At 40.3% G+C, this 24,127-nt stretch overlaps 1 protein-coding gene across 2 annotated transcripts in view; it reads left to right on the top strand.

Moving 5' to 3' along the window:
• The window catches only part of COL19A1 (collagen type XIX alpha 1 chain), a 338,823-nt gene that overhangs the window by 43,713 nt on the left and 270,983 nt on the right, over nucleotides 1-24,127 (top strand). For both annotated transcript variants that reach the window (XM_074991087.1, XM_074991086.1), the window contains exons 5-7: nucleotides 15,609-15,732; nucleotides 16,331-16,606; nucleotides 22,548-22,628. In XM_074991087.1, the coding sequence (XP_074847188.1) occupies nucleotides 15,609-15,732; nucleotides 16,331-16,606; nucleotides 22,548-22,628 (481 nt within the window). The remainder of the gene's footprint in view (nucleotides 1-15,608; nucleotides 15,733-16,330; nucleotides 16,607-22,547; nucleotides 22,629-24,127) is intronic.

Genomic DNA, 24,127 nt, shown 5'->3' with positions numbered 1-24,127 from the left:
TGACAAAAGACCTAGCTTACCAGCTTTACTTTCATTGGCTTAAACTTTACATATTTAAACATCATCAGAACCTACTAAGTTGTCAGGATTCATGCACAACTTGAAAATATCCTTAATTTATTTAAACCAGAAATGTATTACCAGTTATGTATTAACATCATTCACTACAAAATATTCTAAAAGTTGAAATTATCAAAAAGTTCATACTTGAAACATTAACTTTACAGCAAACAAATTATTTAAGGACAAAAAATGGTCTTACTGATGTGGTCTCAAAAATTAACTCAAAAATCTGTGACAAATACCATGAGCGCTGATAAGCTGTTTATAAATACTTTAGTTCAAATGCAGATACTGAAGAGTTCATATGAAATCTTCAAAAAATGTTCCTGTTACTCCTCAAATTATGCTTGTTATAGCTTAACATTTCTGTTAAACATATGCCTTGAATCACTTGTTATCCAAGCATAGCAACTCCTCCTTACCATTTACTGTTAATGACTTTAACATCTTCTTGAACTTTCACTCTCTCTTGTCCATTCTCAACAACTGATAAGTGATCATTTGGCTAACTAAAATCATGCCAGATTATGAAGTTTGCCACATGAGAGAGTTCCAGATCAGAGAGGCTCAACCTGTAATAGGTGTCATCTTCTGTATGGACCATCTCTAACAGGGAAAGGAACATTTTGCCAGCAGGTTTCACAGATGTTTTGCTGATATGCAAGGAATTATGAGATATAGGAATCTTAAATTCTATTTCAGGCTTTGGAAGGATGAGTGCTGTGGTGAGCACAGACTCATCTGCCTGTCCTCCCCACAAACTGTCACTGTCATAGCCCTTTCTCTAATCACTGCTGGCTTTTCACCCTAATTTCATCCTTCTCACTTGTGAGTCCCAATCTCTTTGTCTATTGAATCCTATTCTCACCCTTCCAGACTCAATTTCCCAGTTCCTCTTTCTTCCCCATCTATGAGCTCCCAGTCTCCTTACATAATCATTCTTATCCCTCCCCACTGCCAGCTCCTTGTTCATGTTATCCTTGCCCAGTTGGTCCCAGTTCTTTCCATTCACAATCAGTCTTTTTAGTCCTTTCTAGCCTCCAGCTGACCATGTTCCCTCCCTCCATGTTCATCCTGCTAGCTCCCCAATCCTGTTTTCCTCCATGATATTCTCTTCCAAGCATTGTGCCCTCCCCTTCCTTGCTTCTTGTCCTAGTCCCTTTGTCCATCCACAACCTGGCTCCTGATCAGATCTCTTTCCCCTCCCCTGGACCCCACCAAGTTTCTCAGTCACTTGTTTAGACTAGTACAAGTTTCCATCTACTTGGCTCACAGTTCCACTCTGTGCCTCTCAGCATTCTGCAATCTCAGGCTTCGCTCCCTGCCAGCCTCCAGTCCCAGTCTTCACCACCCAGCCTCTTTTCCAGGTCTACTTTCACAGACATTCTTTACAACACACTAGGTTTGGTTCTTGTCTCTTTGCATTTGAGGTGGGTTGTTTCCTCCTTCACAAGATGGAGAATCATTGACCACACAGGAGATGCAAATTCCCTTCTTGGAATTTAAGCTTATTAATAGATAGTGTTGCCAGTCCTACATATTATGGTGTAAGATCTCACAGTGAGTGTAAATTGGGAAGTAGAGGCGTGTACAATTTTCTTTAAAGGTGACACTGTCAAATATTTAAAATTAATTTGCACTTCAGATTGCAATGTGGGCAGAGTTTTCACTAGGTTCTTTTATCTGTGCTGTTTGTACCATTCCCTGTCTAAGTCATTAATGTTTCTTAAATTACATAGTTTCCCTTAAGTTGTTTGCATATGACATTATATGATGCAACTTGATTCCTGATGCAACCTGAAACTACACAATTCATCATAATGTGATTTGAGGAAGATGGATCAGGGAAAATTATTTCAGGTAACAGACAGCTGATCTTAACTTTTATCTCAATAAGCATTCAAAATACCCATCCAAAGCCTTAGGTTGATAAATAGCTCTTCTAAGCTGTTACCTTTTTTGTTTATACTATTCAGGTATGCTTCAGGATATCTTATTTTTTTGTCCAAACTCTTTTGTTTCCTAGAGAATATATGTTTTGGCTAATGTGCTGGCACTGATAAGAGCAAATGAAACTATTAGCTTTGGTCATCTGAGCTTTGTATTTACATTAACAGGAAGTGTCAATTTGAATCCCCTCAGCATAGAAAAGGTAAGACTTAGAATCTCACTCAATGGGATATTAAATACATCATCTACCACTGTAGGAAAGCAGTTGAAGCTGACTGAGTTCTGGCCACCAAATTATTTGTAACACGACAACTGATGGGGTATGTCAGCTGGAAAAGAAATGTCTTGACATAAATTCCAAGCGTCTCTCACTTCACTGTCAGGAAATGTAACTCAGATCATCTTTCTCTTCCTGGAAGATATTCAGCAAGTCAGAGGCCCCATTGATACTTGTAAATACGGAAGTTTATCATAAACTGTAACCCACCCTCATACACTGTGGAAGAATTAGCATTCGTAAGATTTAAAAATAGCAGCCTCTTCTCCATCAGTGCTTTTTAAAGCAAAAAACAAAAGGTAAATAAAAGATTGCCTTACTAAATTTGATATGGGTAACTTTTACTTCTGCCTTACAAAAATAGAACTGAAGACTGGATATAGCCTAATTATTGCACCATTTAATTCATTCACGGTTCTCTCTTCAAGCACAGTAGAGTTAAGAAAACCAAGAGAAATATAAGGTTCACACATCCAGAGCTTTCCTTTGAAAAAGTCAGAAGTTGTGTTTCATTGTCCCAAATCCCAGTGGACAGTGTGCTCAAGTAAAAAGTTCATGCAAAATGCATGTAGTTCTTCCTCCTAAATTTACAAAAGGCATACTATGTTGTCAGAAGTTGGTCAGAGACACTCAGTGCTCCAGCCATTCAAAAGCATAGCAATATTTATTGCTTCAAAAGACAGAAATAGATTGCACAATGAAACTGTACAGAGGTGCTATGATTGTGTCTTCATGGGCAATGTCCTTTTTATAAAAGGCTCTACAGGTGATGCTGGCAATTACCAGCTGGTAAACGTAACTACACTATCAAAACAAAAAGAGTCAAGTAGCTCTTTAAAGACTAGCAAAATAGTTTATTAGGTGAACTTTCGTGGGACAGACTCACATCTTCAGACCATAGCCAGACCAGAACAGACTCAATATTTAAGACACAGAGAACCAAAAACAGTAAGCAAGGAGGACAAATCAGAAAAAGATAATCAAGGTGAGCAAATCAGACAGTGGAAGGGTGGGGGGGAAGGTCAAGAATTAGATTGAGCCAAGTATGCAGACGAGCCCCTATAGTGACTCAGAAAGTTCCCATCACGATTTAAACCATGTGTTAATGTGCCAAATTTGAATATAAAAGCCAGCTCGGCTGCTTCTCTTTCCAAAACGGCGCGATAATTCCTCTTCAGTAACACACATACCTTTAGGTCATTGACAGAATGCCCCATTCCATTAAAATGTCAACTAACTGGTTTGTGGATCTGGAATGTTTTGATGTCTGTTTTGTGCCCGTAGACCCTTTGTCTAAGGGAGTTAGAAGTCTATCCAATATACAAAGCATCTGGGCATTGTTGGCACATGATGGCATATATGATGTTAGTAGAGAAGCATGAGAAAGTGCCCGTGATTCTGTGAGTAACCTGGTTAGGTCCAGTGATGGTATTTCCAGAGAAGATATGTGGACAAATTGGATGAAAATATAGTTTAAAAATTGAGACACATAGATAAACACAATATAAAAGATATAACATACCTTTTGGAAAGAGAAATCATGCCTCACCAGTTGATCAGAATGTACCGATGGTGTAAGTCTGTATGAGGATAAAGGTGATCTAGTCAAAATACCTTCCCCTGATTTTTAAAAACCCTTTGACAAAGTCTTTGTAAGTAGGTCACTTCTTGAGCACCTTCTAGCAGCTGGCGGTAATACTGCAGCTTTTTTCTCATGCCTTTCACCTTTAGCATTCTGCTGGCTGATTTTGGTAGTTTGGCCCTATGGCAAAGTCACAAAGTCCAACTGTACCCCTTCCAGGGTAGCAGAGAATCCAATAAATCAATTGTTTTATTGCCCTCAATGGGGTCTTCATTTTTGTCTGTGGGCCATTTAAATTCAACTCTTTGTTCAGGCTCTCAAATAAGACTTGCACACACACACACACACCTCCTAGGACTGGAAGGAACCTTGGGAGATCATCTAGTCCAGTCCCCTGCCCTCTTGGCAGGACCAAGCACCATCCCTGGCATCTATTTTCCCCAATCCCTAAATGGCCTCCTCAAGGATTGAACTTATTTTCTCCTTGAGGCCACTAAGACTGGTAGGGAAACATGAAAGTATCTCTGGATTCTAGCCCAATAACCTGATATATATATATATATATATATAAAACATACGCACTGGTTAATTTTGGTTTGTTTACTATGTTTTCCCTTGGCCACTTCTTACCTGGCCCCTTTAAGCTTCTCCCTTAACTTCTTCAGATCTGGACTATTACTGTGGGTCTTTCCCATGAAAGCTCATCACCTAATAAATAATATTGTTAGTCTTTAAGGTGCTACAGGACTGCTTTCTTTGTTGGGCAAAAGTCAGCATGGTTTCTGCAGAGGGAAGTCGTGTCTAACTAATCTATTAGAATTCTTTGAAGGGGTTAATAAACATGCAGACAAGGGGCACCCAGTGGACATAATATACCTAGATTTCCAGAAAGCCTTTGACACAGTCCCACACCAAAGGCTTTTATGTAAATTAGGCGGTCATGGGATAGGAGGAAAGATCCTTTCATGGATCGGGAATTGGTTAAAAGACAGAAAACAAAGGGTTGGAATAAATGGTAAATTTTCACAATGGAGGGGGTTAACTAGTGGTGTTCCCCAGGGGTCAGTCCTGGGACCGATCCTGTTCAACTTGTTCATCAATGATCTCGAAAATGAGGTAAGCAGTGAGGTGGCAAAGTTTGCAGATGACACCAAGTTGTTCAGGACAGTCAAAAGCAAAAGGGATTGTGAAGAACTACAAAAAGATCTCAGCAAACTGAGTGATTGGGCAGCAAAATGGCAAATGAAATTTAATGTGGGTAAGTGTAAGGTAATGTACATTGGAAAAAATAACCCAAATTACACGTACAACATGATGGGGTCAAATTTAGCTATGACAGATCAGGAAAGAGATCTTGGAGTTATAGTGGATAGTTCTCTGAAGACATCCACGCAGTGTGCAGCGGCAGTTAGTAAAGCAAATAGGATGTTAGGAATTATTAAAAAAGGGATAGATAATAAGACAAAAGATATACTTCCCCTATATAAAACTATGGTACGCCCACATCTTGAGTACTGCGTGCAGATGTGGTCTCCTCACCTCAAAAAAGATATATTGGCATTAGAAGAGGTATAGAAAAGGGCGACTAAGATGATTAGGGGTTTGGAACGGGTCCCATATGGGGAGAGGCTAGAGAGACTGGGACTTTTCAGTCTGGAAAAGAGGCGATTGAGGGGCGATATGATAGAGGTATATAAAATCATGAATGGTGTGGAGAAAGTGAATATAGAAAAATTATTTACCTTTTCCCATAATACAAGATCTAGGGGACACCAAATGAAATTGATGGGTAGTAGGTTCAAAACTAATAAAAGGAAATTTTTCTTCACACAGCGCACAGTCAACCTGTGGAACTCCTTGCCGGAGGAGGCTGTGAAGGCCAGGACTCTATTAGGGTTTAAAAAAGAGCTCGATACATTTTTGCAGGTTAGGTCCATAAATGGCTATTAGCCAGGGGTAAAGTATGGTGCCCTAGCCTTCAGTGCAAGGGCAGGAGATGGATGGCAGGAGATAAATCGCTTGATCATTGTCTTCTGTTCTCCTTCTCTGGGGCACCTGGCATTGGCCACTGTTGGCAGACGGGACGCTGGGCTGGATGGACCTTTGGTCTGACCCAGTATAGCCATTCTTATGTTCTTATGTGAGGATACAGACTAACATGGCTACCTCTCTGAGAAAATTACTTGAATAAGCTAACTCTAAAGTTGACTGGGAGAGTTACAAAGAGATGTCACTAAACTGAAAGACTAGGCAACACGATGGCAGATAAAATTCAATGTTGATAAATCCAAAGTAGTGCACAATCCTAACCATATGCACAAAATGATGAAATTTAAATTAGCTTATCGAAGGAAGCAGTCCGGTAGCACCTTAAGACCTAACAATATTATTTATTAGTGAACTTTTGTGTGTAAGTCCCATTTCATCAGATCTGAAGCAAAAATGATAATACAGGTAATATATATACTAGGAGGGGGTGGAAGGAAGAAGAAAAAGGGGAAAAAAGAGTGGGGGGGAAGGAGTCACCCATCACTAACAGACCTGTGGAAGGAGTAAATTAACTGGGATGTGTGCCATTCCTGTGAATAAAAAGATGTGGAAGTTGTCCTTGTAATGTGTAAGGTAATTGAGATCCCTTTTGAGTCCCCTGTTAAAGGTACCAAACTTGCAGATCAGTTCCAATTCAGACATCTCCCTTTGTAATCTGGTGTTAAAATCTTTTTGTAATAAAACGTTTACCCTCAGGTCCATTATAGTGTGTCCTGCAAGATTAAAGTGCTCCCCCACAGGTTTCCATGTATTCAAATTCCTGTTGCTGCTCAAGAAAGAGATCCTGGTCCATGGCCATAGTAGCCCCTCCTTTTGAAAGGACTTTGGTAATGTGGCACTTTGGAATATGCTAATGAGGTGCTGTCATGAATAGGCAGTGCCTAATTATCATAATGGTGGCTGCACACGCTTCAAAACTGCCACTTTCAAAACGCACACCACCCGTGCAGCGGGGGGCCTTTCGAAATGACCACCCTGATTTCAAAAGCCTCTTATTCCCAAAACCAGATGGGAAAAAGGGGCTTTTGAAATCAGGGGGTGGTGTACATTTCGAAACTGGCAGTTTCGAAGCATGCGCAGCTGCCATTATGCTAATGAGGTGCTGCGTATTCATGACATCACTTCATTAGCATATTCCAAAGTGCCACATTACCATAGCCCTTCTGAAAGGAGGGACTAGTGTGGCCATGGCCCTGGAGTCATTGTGGATAGTTCTCTGAAAACAGTTGCTCAAGGTGCATAAGCAATTGCAAGAGCTAACAGATTACTAGGAAATATTAAGAAAAGGAGAGATGATGAAACAGAAAAAAACATATTGCCACTATATAAATCATGATATACCTTCAACTTAAATTTCATTTTGTTCTGGACAAAAAAAGGATGAAGGAAATGGAACAGTTTCCGTATGAGGAGAGATTAAAAAGGAGGGTGAGAAACTGTTCTCAATGGTGTCAGGTGGCAGAAGAAGGAGTAATGGTAAGTTGAAGTTGAAGAGGGAAAGGTGAAGAGGGAAAGGTGTAGGTTAGATATTAGGAAAAACTACTTCACCAGGCGGGTGGTGAAACTTTGGAATGCGTTGCCTAGAGAGGTGGTGGATTCTCCATCCATTGAGGTTTCTAAGTCCCGACTGGACGAGGTCCTGGCTGGGATGACTTAGTGGGGGTTGATCCTGCTTGAAGGAGGGGGCTGGACTAGATGACCTCCTGAGGTCCCTTCCAGCCCTGTGATTCTGTGATTCTGTGATTAAGCAGATTGGGACTATTCAGTTTAGCAAAGAGACAATTTAGGGAGGGAAATATGATTAGAAGACTATAAAATGGTCTTGATGGTACTTGGTCCTGTCATGAGTGCAGGAGATTGGACTTAATGGCCTCTCAAGTTTCCTTCCAGTTCTATGATTCTGTGAAAATCATGGAAGGGGTGGAGATAGTGACTAGTGAGATGTTATTTACCCCTTCACATTACACAGGCGCTAGGGTCACTTGATGAAATTAAAAGAAAGCCAGTTACAAATAACAAAATGAAGTACTTGTTCACAAACTGCAGTCCCCTGTGAGGATTTGTGAAGGCCAAAGGTATGACTCTGTTCAAAAAGAATTAGAGAAGTTCACTGAGCATAATTCTATCACTGGCCACTAGCCAAGATGATCAGGGACAAAACCCTGTGGTCTGGGTATCAGCCAGAAACTGAATCTGGAAGACAGGGATTGGATCACTCAAAATTGAAGTCACAGTTAAAAGACATGCTGCTGGGCAAGATGGACCAGTTGTCTGAGTGAATATGGCCATTCATAAGTTCTTTTGTGTGTGAATGTATGTTCTTTGACATCACTCTGATGTTACAGAGAGGACATTTTGGCCACGTCTACATGGAGCTGCTCTCCTGGCAGCTCCATGATAATGAGCAGTCTTGTAAGTGCAAATAACTGCTCATTAGCATACTCACACAGGTGATTATCATAGCCGCTTGAGATTTTGGTCTTGGCAGAGGGTGGTGTCAGCAATAAACATGCCGGGTGATGCCTCTGCCAGCTAAACCCACCTCTGTTGCCAGTCCCTTCAGGGGATAAGGGACTGGCAACGGAGGGGGGCTTACCCAGCAGAGGCACATCCACACAGTTTGTTTACTGCCAGCACCACACTGCTGAGAGTAAAATCTTGTGCGACTCTGCTAATTAGCTGCACGAGTATGCTAATGGTCAGCCATTTGCAATTGTGAGACTGCTCATTATCATGGAGCTGCCACAAGAGCAGCTCTGTGTAGATGTGGCCTTTGAGTGTCTGTGATCAGGCAACATCAGAAACCCATGGCTGATACAGCAACATGTGTTACAGTTTGAAATAAGTGAGTGTCTGAATGATCGGATGTTTGTATTCTATCTGCTGCTGAATGAGCTAAATGCGTGACATTATACTATAGGGAATTTCACTGATTTCTTCCATATGCCAGCCATGGCTTCTGTGATTTGCAGCATACCTCATATGCACGGCTTATTGTGGCATGGACCCCACTGTATTTATTCAATTCATGTGTTCTGTTGTCTTCAGTAGCCCACACCAATGGCAGGCTTGGCTTTGAGCACCCAGTGCTTTATATCAACTGTATTATGAACTGTGGAGAACATGAACTAAAGGTGAACTGTCAGATTGCATTTACTGGAGATGTTAATATGCCAGTGTTAGTGTGACTCATTGCATCCGATCTCCACAACGATCTATTTTGATCTCCATAAACCTTTTTCAGGCCTCTCCATGAGGGGTCTTCACAATTATTCCTGCACAGCAGTTGCTGTCTGTGACCACATTGTTCTGCAACTTATTGAATACACTATTCAGACTTGCCATTTCCCACTGTCTTTGGCTTAGATAGTGTGCTATACTTCTGTAAATTAAGCTGCTTCTGAACCAGTGGGTTTTATTTTAAAAAACAACTTTGTGCTCTTGAGGGAGTATAGAGTTCAAACTTTTTTTCACCTGACCCTCTTTTTTTTCCCTATGGCACACTTTTTTCCTCTGTGCTGTTCATGTATTGGGTGATATTACTTCATCCATTCATCAATGTGCTGCAAACAGGCACAGAATAGTATGTAACTTGACTCTTTCACTAATTTGCAGTGTCATGGAGCTCCTTTGCTGTTGGAGATAATTGAGGGCTAATCGTGTTTTCATGTGCCTTTCCTTTTACATGCTCACACTCATAGATGCACCTAAATCAAACATTATATTAAACTTTGAAGGAGATTCTAAATTCCAGATCTAATATTCTGTAAGATTCCAAATAAGAGTTTTTGTTTTTCAACATATCAGTGTTATAATATTCTCTGATTTAGTGTGTGTCTTGTCTTACTATGAGCTGTATTATAGATAAAACATACCTCTCCATAATACACCCTAATTTTGATTGTAATCAAATGTTACATAATTTCCATTTTTTTCTCTTAGAGCTGCGTAATAGAAATGTTATACTGTCTAGGTACTCTTTAAATCAGGAAGCTGCTTTTCATTCTTTTATATTTTGTTAGAAGCATTCAAGCAATAGAATGCAGGCACAGCCCAATCGTTTCCGAGGATGCTAGTTTTTGAGACTTCATTCCCTAGATGCCTCTGTTATGCCATTCACCGTTGCATCCTATGAGGCATACCTTAGTGATTTTTCATTAATTGGTCACTAGGGAAAGTTCATTTAGTTGTGCTTTGACATTCTTTCTCCCCTCAGAGACAGAACACATGCCTTCTCTGTGCCTTTTGTTAATTAGGTCTTTGCAATACAGTAGCTATGCTATGTACAGCTGTAATTCAGTTGGGATAACTGTGAAGTATAGTTTTACACTCGTCTGTTTTCCAAAGAGGTAGAGAACATGAAGAGAGGAGTAGTAGTGCTAGTAGGAGTTGTTTTTCGGGACAAATCATGGGAGGGGTGTCGTTCTATGTTATAAATCAAAGAATCGACTCCTTCATTTATTTAGGGCAATTTGGTCATCAGTCCATGGTGAGTCTGATGCTTCTATAGGTTGTACTTCCCTTATCCGACATGCTCAGGATCTGACTGGTCCTGGACAAGAAAATTTGCTGGATGAGAGCAGGTGTTGGGCCTCTGCAGGCAGAAAGCTCTGTGATCAAGGGCTGCTGCAGCTCCCACCTGAAGCCTCTCTCCCCAGCCCAGGCTGCAGTAGTGCTAGTGCTCCAGTCTGCCCCAGCCCCCTGGCTGCTATGGGGCAGAAGAGGTCTGCAGATCCCAGCCCCCATGCCAACCTCCCAGTCCCTGGGGCCCTGGAAAAGGCAGAAGATCCTGGCTCTCGGTCCTCCCACTACTCCTGTCCTGGTCATGTTCTGCTGCAGGACTTGCCTTTGGCCCCTGACCCCCACACTGCTGCAGACCAGTGGGGGGCTCTGCCCTGGCTCTCATGTGCTGCTGCGGGGCAGGGAGGGGCTCTGAGCCCTGTGGGGGCTCCTGCACCAGCTGCTACTCACTCATCTGGCAATGTGCATGGTTGTGCTGGATGAGGGATGTTTTTGGACAAGGGAGTACTGGCTTTCAGAGGTGCAACCTGTAGTGTGAATCTAATTTAGAATTTTGAAATTCTTCACAACATTTTCAGCATTACCAGAAAGTCATATGAAGCATGACTAATAAATTGTGGGATAAATTAATCCCTGGTCTCCATTAAATCAATGGAGTTACACTAGGAATTAATTTGACCCTCTGTGGGGATTTTGTTGTTGTTGTTTGTTTCCTCTGAAATGCTCTCTTCCATTGTTACTTTTCCAGCCCAGTGACAAGGGAAGCAAGATCCTTCCTGTTTATTAAATAGGAAGGAAGGAGGGATGTGGTTTGTGTGGGTATGTGTGGGATGCACATCGTATGTCCTTTAGAGTAAATCTGAAATAAATTTTCAAATTTTCAAAGACAATTAAATGTTATTTATTCAGGCAGAACAACAAGTACTTAATGGGGCTAATCAGAGAATCACTGAAATATACTTTCTTAATATTAACATAAACAAATTGTTCGGGAACATCTCCATTATATGGCTTAAAGACTTGGCTCTTGCCTTCACACTCTCACACTAACTTCTTCAGAGTTTCCTAAACTTTCACTGTCCCTCTCCATCTGACTGATAAACGCTTTCTGATGACACTCTTCTGCCTCAAGAAATTTCAGCTGTTCAGACCCAGTTCTCTCAGTACCTGAGACTCTCCTGTGCCTCTCTAATGAGAGGTTCAGGTATCATGGTGATAAACATCATAGGAAACTGAACTGTCAAACAGACCCATGCAGAGATGTGCTGTATGGGCTTGTGAAAGGTTGGGAGGAACCCCATCCACTGAAGAGTGAGTACTCCCAGTCCTTTGACCTACCCTTTGTCTCTAGACAGTGAGACCTAAGGGCTAAAGCCAGTAGAGTTGCCCTAAACCACAGAAGAGAAGGGCTTTGTGGTGTAGTTCAATGAGATATGCCAGAGTCCACAGAATTACCTTGGTTTTCAGGGCAGTGAGGCCTAGCAGCTGAAATCAAGAGTTGCCCTCTGGGGTGGGGCTACATGGCCTGCTGGCCAGTTGAGGAATGTGGGCTGCCACTTTTGATCATGGGTGGCACTTAAGATAGGGCCTTCCCTTCTTCACGGGGCCCTGTCAGGAACAAGTGTGTCTTCAGGGATCTGTCCACAGCAAGCTGACTATCATCAAGTCAGTGGCTTGTCCCTCCTATTGTGGTACTTGCGGTGGCAGTCTATGCATCTTTCGGCTGGGTTCCTTGGACACTACAGCTCTCTGTAGCTCAGATTTCCGTGGGGCATACACAGGTAGCTGGATGTCTGCTTGAGTCTTGGTGCCTCTGGCTTCCATAGTATAGGGATCCAGTTACTCTCAGGCAGGAGTTGGCAAGGAGCATTCTTCCCCTCCAGCAGTCAGCACAAACTGAGATGGGATGCTGCTTCTTATACTGGTGCTACGCCTGAAGCACAGTCAGTAGAGATGTGGGGGCATGTCTTACTCCACTCTGTGTGAGGAGTCAACATTTTCTCACCACCCCAGGGTGAGTTCACCTTGTCATGGGGTTATAGGCATCTGCGACAAATCTTACTTATCTAACATTTTGCTGTAAAACAGAATTGGTTCCACTTCTGAAAAATAATTTACTGCTCGCCTAAGGAGCTTCTTGTGTATTGTTTAGGCTTGCACATAGATGAAAAATCTTGCTCTCATCACCTGCAGCACCATTTCATTTCCTTTTAAATGGGAACAAGCAAATAATGAATATGAAGGTTCAGATTCCCAATCTTTTTAGAAACTGTTCCCTTTTCTCTTGGGCTACATCTACACTAGCAAGTTTTTTTCAAAAAAGTTGGGGCTCTTTCAAAAAATCCTGCAGAACATCAACACACAAAATGTGTTCTTTTGATATTAAACTGGAAGAACTTGTCACTTTTTCTGGCAGCCCTCTTCCATCCCCGAATAAGGAAGAGTGACTTTTTCCGAAAGATTCTTTCTGCTTTCAAAAGACCAGTCCTCCATGGTGCAGGAATTTTTGTTCTGTTTTTTTTTTTTTAAGTGTGGTTGTGATCTTTCAAAAGAAGTTTTTTCTGAAGAGACCTTCTGAAAACACTTCTCTCAAAGGACTGCTGTAATGTAGATATAGCCCGGCTGCATCGACACTAGCAAGGTTTTGTTTTTTGAAAAGCTGGACCTTTTTCAAAAAACCTCGCAGAGCATCTACACACAAAATGCCTTCTTTTGATCTGAAGTAGAAAGAACATGGCTCTATTTCTGGCAGACTCTTCCTCTCCTGGATGAGGAAGAGTGCCTTTTCCCGAAAGACTCTTTCAAAAAATAGTTTGTGTAGACACTCCCTGGGCCCTTCTTTCAAAAAAGAAGTCCTCATGGTGCCAGATTTTACACATCTTGGCCCATCCTTTTGAAAGAGCAAGGCTGTATGGATGCTCTCTGTCAAAAGAGCAGATCGATCTTTCAGTCTGCTTCTTTGTGTGTGGACGCAATCTTTCGAAAGAAGTGTTTTCAGAAGTGATTTTCTGGAAGAGCTTCTTTCAAAGGATTGCTGTAGTGTAAATGCAGCTGCAGTGTGTGCCTACCCTAATTCACTTTTGGAAAGACAAGAGTGCTGCAGCACAGCTACCTATGAGTGGAAGCTCCAAGAAGCCCCTCAAAGCAATGAAATATTGCACTTTGAAAATCTATCTCCAGAATCAAGACCTGAAAATGCACGTTTTTTTTTTTAAATAGTCCTTTTCACATAATAAGATACATATGCAAAAATTGTAAGTGGGTAGGCAGGTTACTATAATCGGTCCTAAAAAACTACATAAAACAAGAGCAAAAAATTGTGGCTATGTCTACACTTCCCCTCCGTTTTGGAAGGGACATGTAAATACAGAGTATCAAAAATGCTAATGAGGTGCTGACATGAATATTCAGTGTCTCATTTGCATAATTATAGACTGTCAGATATTTTGGAGCATAGGGTTTCGTGGGCAAAGACCCGCTTTGTCAGATGCATGAGTTGGTACAGGGGGAGGTGGTTCAGAGGAGGATTTAAAGAGGAAGTCCCAGTAAAGGGGAGGGCCAGAGCTGACAAGATCTATTCAGTCAGGGTGGATGTGGCCCATTATTGACAGTTAATGTGGAGTTGTGAATGTCAAGAGAGGAGAAATCAAGTCAGTTCAGTGAGGTGGGATGTGGCCCATTGTCAGTTGCTAATGTGGAGGTCTGAACATCGAGAGCGGAGAAAATGCTTTTGTAATGGACCAACCACTCCTAGTCTCTGTTCAATCCTTGGTTGATGGAGTCAAATTTGCAAATGAATTGCAGCTCTGAAATTTCTCTTTGCATTTTATTTTTGAAATATTTTTGTTGTAGGACTGCTACTTTTAAATCTATTACTGAGTGTCCAGGGAGATTGAAGTGTTCTGCTGCAGGTTTTTGTATGTTACCGTTCCTGATATCTGATTTATGTCCATTTATTCTTTTACATAGAGACTGTCTAGATTGGCCAATGTAAATTTCAGTGGGGCATTGCTGGCACATGATGGCATATCCACAAACTGCATGTTAAGATACCACTTTCGTTTTAATAAAACAACTTCCATGAAATGTATAATTGAAAATTCAAAATAAATGAATACTTTATAAATAGAAAATATTTTGAAATATAATTAAATTCAAAAGAAAGAGACAGAGAATAAAGGTTTTCCAGCTAGCATCACTCATACATGCAAGTGGATCCCACTGTATGCTGTCATCTTACCTTGATCTTCCATCTGCTTTTCTCAAAACTGATACTTTTTTAGAGTCTTCTGTCATCATTCTTGAGACTCCTCAAAGATCATTCACTGAATCTTTGACTTCTCTGTGAAACTATTTATTTATCTAAATCACTTTAAGACAAACTGGGCAGGACTTCATTGAGCATTTACATGTGTAATTGCTGCACTGCAAACTTTGAAATATTTAGATATTCCTGTTCTTGTGTCAAAAAAGGGACTTTATGAACTGACGGCAAAACTTCTATTTACTTTTCCTTCACTGGTAAGTGGTGAAGGGTTTTGTGCAGATAAATTATAATGCAATATTCATTAACATTGGAGGTTTGTCTTGCTTTACACTATTGACATCTTCAGAATTACAAAAGGTTGTAAAACAATGTATAATTATACTAACATCTACAGTGACATAAAAGTAAACAACTTACATTCCATGGTCATATGAGGGTGAAATAGGACATTTTTTCTGCTTTGTCAGTTTATCATTTTCTATTCATTCTGATCAGGGGAGTTTCTGTTTTTGGATGATTTGTAAATCCAGGTGGACAACCCTGTATTTTTTAATTGGACAAATATTGTTCCCTGAGTAATGAAACATAAAGTAGAATAATACAAGTTATCTGTGCAGTTATGCTATATATGTGTCTGTTATTTACATCTGCCTGATCTGTTCAAAATTTATTTCTTCACTGCTGGAAAACCAATTCTGTTTAGAACATGTTATCTTGCAGTTTCAAAGCTCAGTTTTTTAGTTATGGTAACCTTTGCATCACTAGGGTTTCATGAGTGTAAATGAGGTAACAATTTGATATTATGTGTTGAATATATGTCTGCTGTGTCCTTAGGTCCATCCCTCATACTTTTCTTTCATATAGTAGAATAAAAAGATTCTTACTCTCTGCCCCCATAGGCAAGTATTTCCAAATGGGCTTCCTGAAGAGTATTCTTTAATAGCCACATTCCGTGTAAGACGAAGTACCAGAAAGGAACGGTGGCATATATGGCAAATTTTAAATCGGTATGACATCCCACAGGTAAGAATATATTTTATTTTTCACTTAGTTTTCTTTTTTGTTGGAGAAGGATATATATACAGAGAGAGAGAGAGAGAAAGAGAGAGAAAAAGCGAGAGAGAGAGAGAAGTATCAGAGGGGTAGCCAAGTTAGTCTGTATCTTTGAGAACAACAAGAAGTCCTGTGGCACCTCATAGACTGACAGATATTTTGGAGCATAAGCTTTTGTGGGCAAGGACCCACTTTGTCGGATGGTTATGCTCCAAAATATCTGTTCGTCTATAAGGTGCCACAGGACTTCTTGTTTGAAAGGGGGAGAAAGAGAGACAGAGAGAGAGAGAGAGGATTCAGATCTAATTTATAAAACAGAAATTTGCTGTTCTGAAATAACCTGTTGGTCATTTATTCAAATCATAGAAATACAGAAGTTCACCAAAATTTCTTCATTAATATTGGAATGATGGGTGTGCTGCAAAGTAGGAGAGATGGGCACAGAAAAAGTTACATGAGAGAGTATTTCCTGTTTCCTTTTAATCTATGCTTTTTGGTGTCTCACTAATTTTTCTTCCATATATGTATGTAATTCTGGCTTATTCCAAATTATGTTTTTTCCCCCCAGGTGTCTGTCATAGTTGATGGTTCAAAAAAAGCTGTGGAATATATAGCCAAATCTGCTCAGGGAAGTGTGCTACACCACACCTTTAAAAATCGTGAAATTTATCCCCTCTTTGATCGGCAGTGGCATAAGCTTGCCATTAGTATACAGTCAAGGATTGTTACCCTCTATGTGGATTGTAACTTAATTGAGAGATGGCAGACTGATGAAAAAGCCTCCAATGACTTTCAAGGAAGAACTTCCATTGCTGCTCGAGCTGCAGATGACAAGCCCGTAGATGTGAGTTGTACCAGTGAGAAGACTCAAAGCAAAATGGGATAACATGGAAGTTATGTTTTAAACATATCTGTAATAGGAGAGAAAATAAATATTGAAAAAATGCAAATAAAATTGAATAGCTATTGGGTGGTCAGGCAAAACTCTCTGTTGTAAGTGGACGGTATTGTCTGAATAAGGAATACAGAATCAGGAACCTATTTTCAGTATTATTTTCATTTCTGCATCCATGTAGAAGTAAACATTATTTTGACCTATTGCTATAATACCATTTAGGATTCACTTTATTTTGTTGCTTTTGTTTTCAGTTTTCAATTTTCATATTATTTAGTATGTCATTGAAAATGAAAGAATGTATGAAATACTTAGGCATTCCAAGTATTCCCATGGGAACCATTAACTCCTCCCCTACTCAAACATTGAAGATGTATATTTCTGAAAACAGTATTATTCATACAACTAAAGTCAGGGGAATTTCATAAAATTATTATTATTATCTTTAAATAAATTGGTGTAGTAAGTGCTCTGCTGCAGTGCCAAGGCAACTGAATTTCCTATCCAGTAGTAATGGGGCCTTTCCCTGCTGTTTGTCTAACCAAGAGGAACCCTTAGATGTCATAATCCATATTCTACTCCAGAGATCGTCCCTCTTATACTTTCTTGTGCAAAAACTCGGAGAAAGTAATTTGCAGGTGTGAGAAATGTTTAGTACAAGTCTGCATGGTAAGTTTTAAGCCTTTCTATGTGGGGCTTAGGGTGATGACATGAAAATTTCCAACTGCATTCTGTATTCAGCAGATTATTATTGATATTAACTGATTTAATTTATTTTATGTTATTAACGTAGCCTAGCATTATTGCAGAGCTTGATCATGCACGGTGCTGAATAACATGGCCCTGATCTAGAAGCACATTCAAGAGCATTTTTAACTTCAGTGCAACTACTCATATACTTAAAGTTAAGGAAATTCTTAAGAGCGTTAGTGGATGGTAAGAAAATAAGAATGCCCATACTGGGGAAGGCACATGGTCCATCTAGCTCAAGTGTCCTGTGTTACAGCAGTGACCAATGCCTGATGCATCAGAGAGAATGAACAGAACAGGGCAAATTATCAAGTGGCGCGTTCCCTTTCATCCAGTCCTGGCTTCTGATAGTTTTATGTTTAGGGACATACAAATGATGAGCTGGCTTCCCTGCTCATCTTGGCTAGTAGCTTTTGATGGGCCTGTCCTTCATGAATTGGTCTAATTCTTTTCTGTACCCAAGTGTACATTGGGCCTTCACAACATTGCCTTGCAATGAGTTTCATAGATTGATTAAGCAATGAGAGAAATACTTTATTTCATTTGTTTAAATGGGCTGTCTATTAATTCCTTTGGGTGACCCCAGTTTGTGTATTATGTGAATGGTTAAATAACACTTCCTTATTCACTTTCTCTACACCATTCATGATTTTATAGTCTTCTCTATCATAGTGCCCCACCTTGGTCATCTCTTTTATAATCAGGACAGTCTAAATCTTTTTAACCTCTCCTTTCTGGAGACTCCCCCATCCTCCAAAACATTTTTTTGCCTTTCTTTGTGCCCATTCCAATTCTAGTTTTTTTTTGTAGCTGAGGCAATGAAAACTGCAAATAATATTCAAGGTGTGAGTATACCATATATTTACATATATAGGCTACGTCTACACGTGCACCCAACTTCGAAATAGCTTATTTCGATGTTGCGACATCGAAATAGGCTATTTCGATGAATAACGTCTACACGTCCTCCAGGGCTGGCAACGTCGATGTTCAACTTCGACGTTGCTCAGCCCAACATCGAAATAGGCACAGCGAGGGAACGTCTACACGCCAAAGTAGCACACATCGAAATAAGGGAGCCAGGCACAGCTGCAGACAGGGTCACGGGGCGGACTCAACAGCAAGTCGCTCCCTTAAAGGGCCCCTCCCAGACACACTTTCATTAAACAGTGCAAGATACACAGAGCCAACAACTAGTTGCAGACCCTGTATATGCAGCACGGACCCCCAGCTGCAGCAGCAGCAGCCAGAAGCCCTGGGCTAAGGGCTGCTGCCCACGGTGACCACAGAGCCCCGCAAGGGCTGGAGAGAGAGTATCTCTCAACCCCCCAGCTGATGGCCGCCATGGAGGACCCCGCTATTTCGATGTTGCGGGACGCGGATCGTCTACACGTCCCTACTTCGATGTTGAACGTCGAAGTAGGGCGCTATTCCCATCCCCTCATGGGGTTAGCGACTTCGACATCTCGCCGCCTAACGTCGATTTCAACTTCGAAATAGCGCCCAACACGTGTAGACGTGACGGGCGCTATTTCGAAGTTACTGCCGCTACTTCGAAGTAGCGTGCACGTGTAGACGCAGCTATAGTGTCTTACAGTATTTTTTATTATCTATCCCTTTTCCCTGATATTTTCTAATGTTCTATTAGCCTTTTGACTGCTGCTGCACATTGAGCAGATGTTTTCAGAGAGCTATCCACAAGATTTCTTAAATGAAACACTGTGATTTTCTATATATGGCTGGAATTATGTTTTCCTACTTTGCAATTTTCAACACTGAATTTCATGTACCATTTTATTGCCAAGCTACCCAGTTTTCTGAGACCCCTTTGTCATTTTTTGCAGTAAGCTTTGATATTAGTAATTTTGAATTGTGCACAGTGTTTGCCATCTCACTGTTTACCGTTTTTTTTCCTGATCATTTATAAATATGTTGAACAGCCCTGGTACCAGGACAAATCCACTGGGGCTTCCATTATTTACTGTGCAGAATGATCCCTTTTTATTACCTTTGTTTCCTACCTTTAAAATAGTTACTCAGCCATGAGAAGACTTTCCCTCTTATCCCATGACTGTTTAGTTTGTGTAAGAGTTGTCCATGTGGGATCTTGTCAAAGGCTTTCTGAAAGTCTGTGTATACTATACCAGTTGGCTCAGGGTTGTACATATGCTTTTTGCAGGTTTAAAACAAACAATAGGAAATATTTTTTCACAAAGTGCACAGTTAACCTCTGGAACTCTTTGCCGTAGGATGTTGTGAAGGCCAAGACTATAGTGAATTTAAAAAAGAACTAGATACATTTATGGAAGATAAGTCCCATCAACAGCAATTAGCCAGGATGGGCACGGAGAGTGTTCCTAGCCTCTGTTTCCCAGAAGCTGGAAATGGGCTACAGGGAATTGATCAGTTGATGATTACCTGTTCTCTTCATTCCCTCTGGGGCACCTGACACTGCCCAGTGTCAGAAGACAGGATCATGGGCTTGATGGACCTATGGTCTGACCCAGTATGGCTGTTCTTATGTTCTTATGATATCCTTAGAATTTGGCTAGTTTGGTAAGGCATGCTTTCCCTTTACGAGAGCCATCTTGACTCTTCACAAACATCATGTTCATCTACATTTCTGATATTTCTGTTCTTTTGTATCGTTTTCACCCATTTTGCTGGTTCTGAAGTTAGTTTTACTGGCCTGTAATTGCTAGGATTGCTTTGGGAGTCTTTTTTTGAGAAATTGGTTTTACATTAGGTATCTGCAAGTCATCTGGTTCAGAAGCTGATTTGAATGTTAGGTTACAAACCAATATTAGTAGTTCTTCAGTTCATATTTGAATTTCTTCTGAAATTTTGTATGAATACCACATCTGGTCCTGGTGACTTATTACTGTTTACTTTATCAGTTTGTTCCAAAAACCTCCTCTATTTACATCTCAGTCTGGAACAGTTACTTGGATTTTTCGCCAAAAGCGAATGGCTCAGGAGTGGGAATCTCTCATCCTCTGCAATGAAGACTGAGGCAAAGAATTCATATAGGTTCTCGACAATGAGCTTGTCTTCCTTGCATGCTCCTTTAGTACTTTGGTCATCCAGAACCCCATGGACCATTTGGCACACTTTCTCCTTTTTATGTACTTACACAAAAACTAAAGAGTAACATTTTTTCATTTCCTAGTTGTGCTTCAAATTGTTTTTGGCCTGTCTAATTCTACCTTTACATTTTACTTGCCCAAACATATGCAGCTTTTCTATGTTCCTCAGTAGAATTGGACTTTCAATTTTGAAGGGTTTCTGTGAAGACTGGGACCTTAACTGGGTTCAAAAAAGAAGTTGATAAATTCATGGAGAATAGATCCATCAATAGCTATTAGCCAAGATGGGTAGGAATGATATCCCAAGTCTTGGTCAGAAGCTGCAAATTGGCAACAGGTGAAGAATCACTTGATGATTACCTTTTCTGTTCATTCCCTTTGGTCACCGGGCATTGGCCACCATCGGAAGACAGGATACTGGGCTACGTGGACCTTTAATCTGACCCAGTATACCATTCCTGTGTTCTGGTGATTTCTTTTTACCTTTAATCATCTCTTTTACATTGTTGTTTAGTCAAAGAGGCATTTTCTAGTCTTTTTTTGCTGCTTACTTTAGTTGGGATACATTTTTAGTTTTATTCTGTATTATGGTGTTTCCATGCAGTTTAGAAAAATGAAATGCCTGCAGCTGTTACTTTTAACTTTTCATTTAACTAGCTTCCTCATTTTTTCAAGTTCCCCTTTTTAAAGTTAAATGGAACTGTGGTAGGTTTTTTTAGTATTTTTCATTTTATAGGAAAGTTGAATTTAATTACATTATGGTTGACATTATTGAAGTCTTCCACCACATTCCCCTCTTGGACCAGATCCTGTGCACCACTTCAGACTAAATCAATGTTTTCCTCTCTCTTTGTGGGCTCAGGACCAGATGCTCCAAGAAATACTACACTGTGTCCAGAAATTTTACTTCTGTAGCCTGTCCTTAGATGACATGTAACCAATCAATATGGGGATAGTTGAAGCCCCCATCATTAGTAGATTTTCTGGTTTTAGTCTATTTCAAAATCACCATCACCCTCCTAGTCTGGAGGTTGGCAGTGAAGTCCTATTGCTATATCCTAATTATTCAAAGATGGGATTTCTATCCAAATTCTTTGGTCAAGCCTGAGTACTCTACATCTTGCAAATTTCGTATTTCATAAATCTCATATTTATTGGCAAAGTATAATGCCTCCCACTTCTGCAGGAGATGCCCTTAAATCCTAAATAAATCCCTAGCCATTTACACAAAATAAAAGACCAAATTTCAGTGGACTTTGCCTGCAGGGAATTCCCATTGCACGTGGTTGACTCCATTGACACAAAGCTGGTGGAGACTGTGGAAATGGTTTCTGCACCACCAAGTACACTCAGTGCTCGCTAATGAATAATGTGTTTTCGAGGAGAGAAGGAGTGTGTTGGGGCCAGAGCAGGATTGAGTAGGAATTGTATGGGAGCAGAGCCATGCTGTATCAGTTGTCTTCTCATTAAGTACTTTATGTGAGTTATTTCAGGTAGCAGAGTGACCTATCAGCTCTAATTTCTGCCAGGGCTATAATCAATTAACTATAACCAGCTTCCTGGGGCTACGTCTTCTCTGACAAGCAATCCTAAAGTCTCCTGAATAAAATACTTGAGTACAAAATCCTTGATTCCTGCTCTTCAAATGATGTAGTGGAAAGGACCAGGCAAAAGCCTGTCCAACACGACAGATCACACTCTGGCTCTAGTAGATTGCTAGAGGGGATCATGCCAGAGGTGTGTGTGTGACACTGAGAATGCACTTCACTGAGGGTTTAATACTCAGGACAGATATCAAGAGCAATGCAGAGGATTATAACCCCTATGAAGATAACTCAGTCCCATTATAGAATTTACCCTGGAGTAGCTGAGAGAAAAATATGGTCCATCATACTCATGTGATTTTAAATAAGTTGTGATTTGGTCGTTTTTTACATATTTAAATCAGATATGATATTTTCAGAATGACAGATAATAACGGTAAGTTTGGAATATTACAGTAGTTTCTACTAGTAACTAAATATATCCTTTTTATCTTTTATATTTCTTAACAGATTGAACTTCGCCGCATAATAATTTATTGTAACCCCAAATTTGCAGCTCAAGAGAACTGTTGTGAAATATCAGAGGGCATGGTAGGTTATTTTATGGAAAATGTACACGTAAAACATAAAATGCATTAATAATCTTTTATGAAAAAATTCACTTTATTTTTTTAATGAGCATAAAACAGGTGTGTGGCAACATTAAATTGGTCTTTCCTGAAAATGAGATACAGTTTTAAGGAGGTCTCTTACTAGATGAGTAAATGAAACATGGTAGCATTGTCAGAGCAGCAGTTGAGTGAAAGAGGACTATAGGGGACACTGGCTACATGAAGAAGGCTGAAGGCTGCCAGGCCCCTCTTTCTAGATAAAGTTATCCATACTAATTAATGGCCAATGAATTCACAGATAGAGTGATTAGAATGTAGGTCTTTCCCACAGAGCCAATGTAATGTGTGGTTCCAGAGAATAGAGAGACTTTTATATGTTATTGGTTTTTCTTATAATTCCATTATTTGTATACTGGGAGCCTTGTGGCTGGGGCATTAGGGATGTATAAGATGGAAGACAGGGAAGGGAAGGAAAGGGGGTCATAGTCATACCCCAAAATATGCAAAGTGCATAGAAGAAAAAATAGGTGTCAAATACAGGACATTCAACTGTTTATTTTAGAATCACAGAATCATAGAATCCTCGGACTGGAAGGGACCCTGGGAGGCATTAAGTCCAGCTACTTGCCTAAAGCAGGACCAACCCTTACTAAATCATCCCAGCCAAGACTTTGTCAAGCCAGGACTTAAAAACCTCTAGGGATGGCAATTCCACCACCTCACTAGGTAACACATTCTAGTGCTTGACCACTCTTCTGGTAAAATAATTTTTCCTAATATCCAACCAAAACCTCCCCATCTGTAGCTTGAGACCATTGCTCCTTGTTCTGCCTTCCATCACTACTGAGAACAGCCTCTCTCCATCTTTAGAGCCCCACTTTAGGAAGTTGAAGGCTGCTATCAAATCACCCATCAGTCTTTTCTTCTGCAAACTAAAAAGCCCAGATGCCTCAGTCTCTCCTCATAGGCCCATTTTCTTTATTCTGTTTTCTTTATAGTAGAAAAATGAAAGTATGTTAATTAAAATTTTGTCCGATGAAGTCAATGAGTTACTTTTTCAATATTTTGACAGATACATGCTATGTGGGCTTGAAGGCATTGCTATTACTCATTTGCTTGAAGCTGAGCATCTGGTGAAGTGTTTTGTTTAACTAGGTCCATATTTTCAACTTGAGTTGTGCCTGTAAAAATGGGCTCTAGCCCGTGCACAAGAACAGATTTGGAGAGAAGATGCTGAGAGGGAGGGAAATTCAAATGGATAGGGCAGCTTTATAATTTCCAATTTTGTAACTTTTCTTAGCAACCATAAGGGCTAACATTTCATTTTTTAAAAGAAACACTTACATTGTCAAGCAAAAATCTGCATCAAGAGATGTATTCTGGGTGAAATTCAGAGACCCTAGTAATATCTTCATTAGAATATGCCACTTTCTAGTCAGCTGACTTTTAGCGTACAATATGTGTAGCCTCAGCTCAGTT

This window comes from Carettochelys insculpta, chromosome 3, assembly GCF_033958435.1.
Source record: "Carettochelys insculpta isolate YL-2023 chromosome 3, ASM3395843v1, whole genome shotgun sequence".
NCBI classification, from domain to species: domain Eukaryota; kingdom Metazoa; phylum Chordata; order Testudines; family Carettochelyidae; genus Carettochelys; species Carettochelys insculpta.
This window is presented reverse-complemented; position numbering and strand designations above follow the sequence as displayed.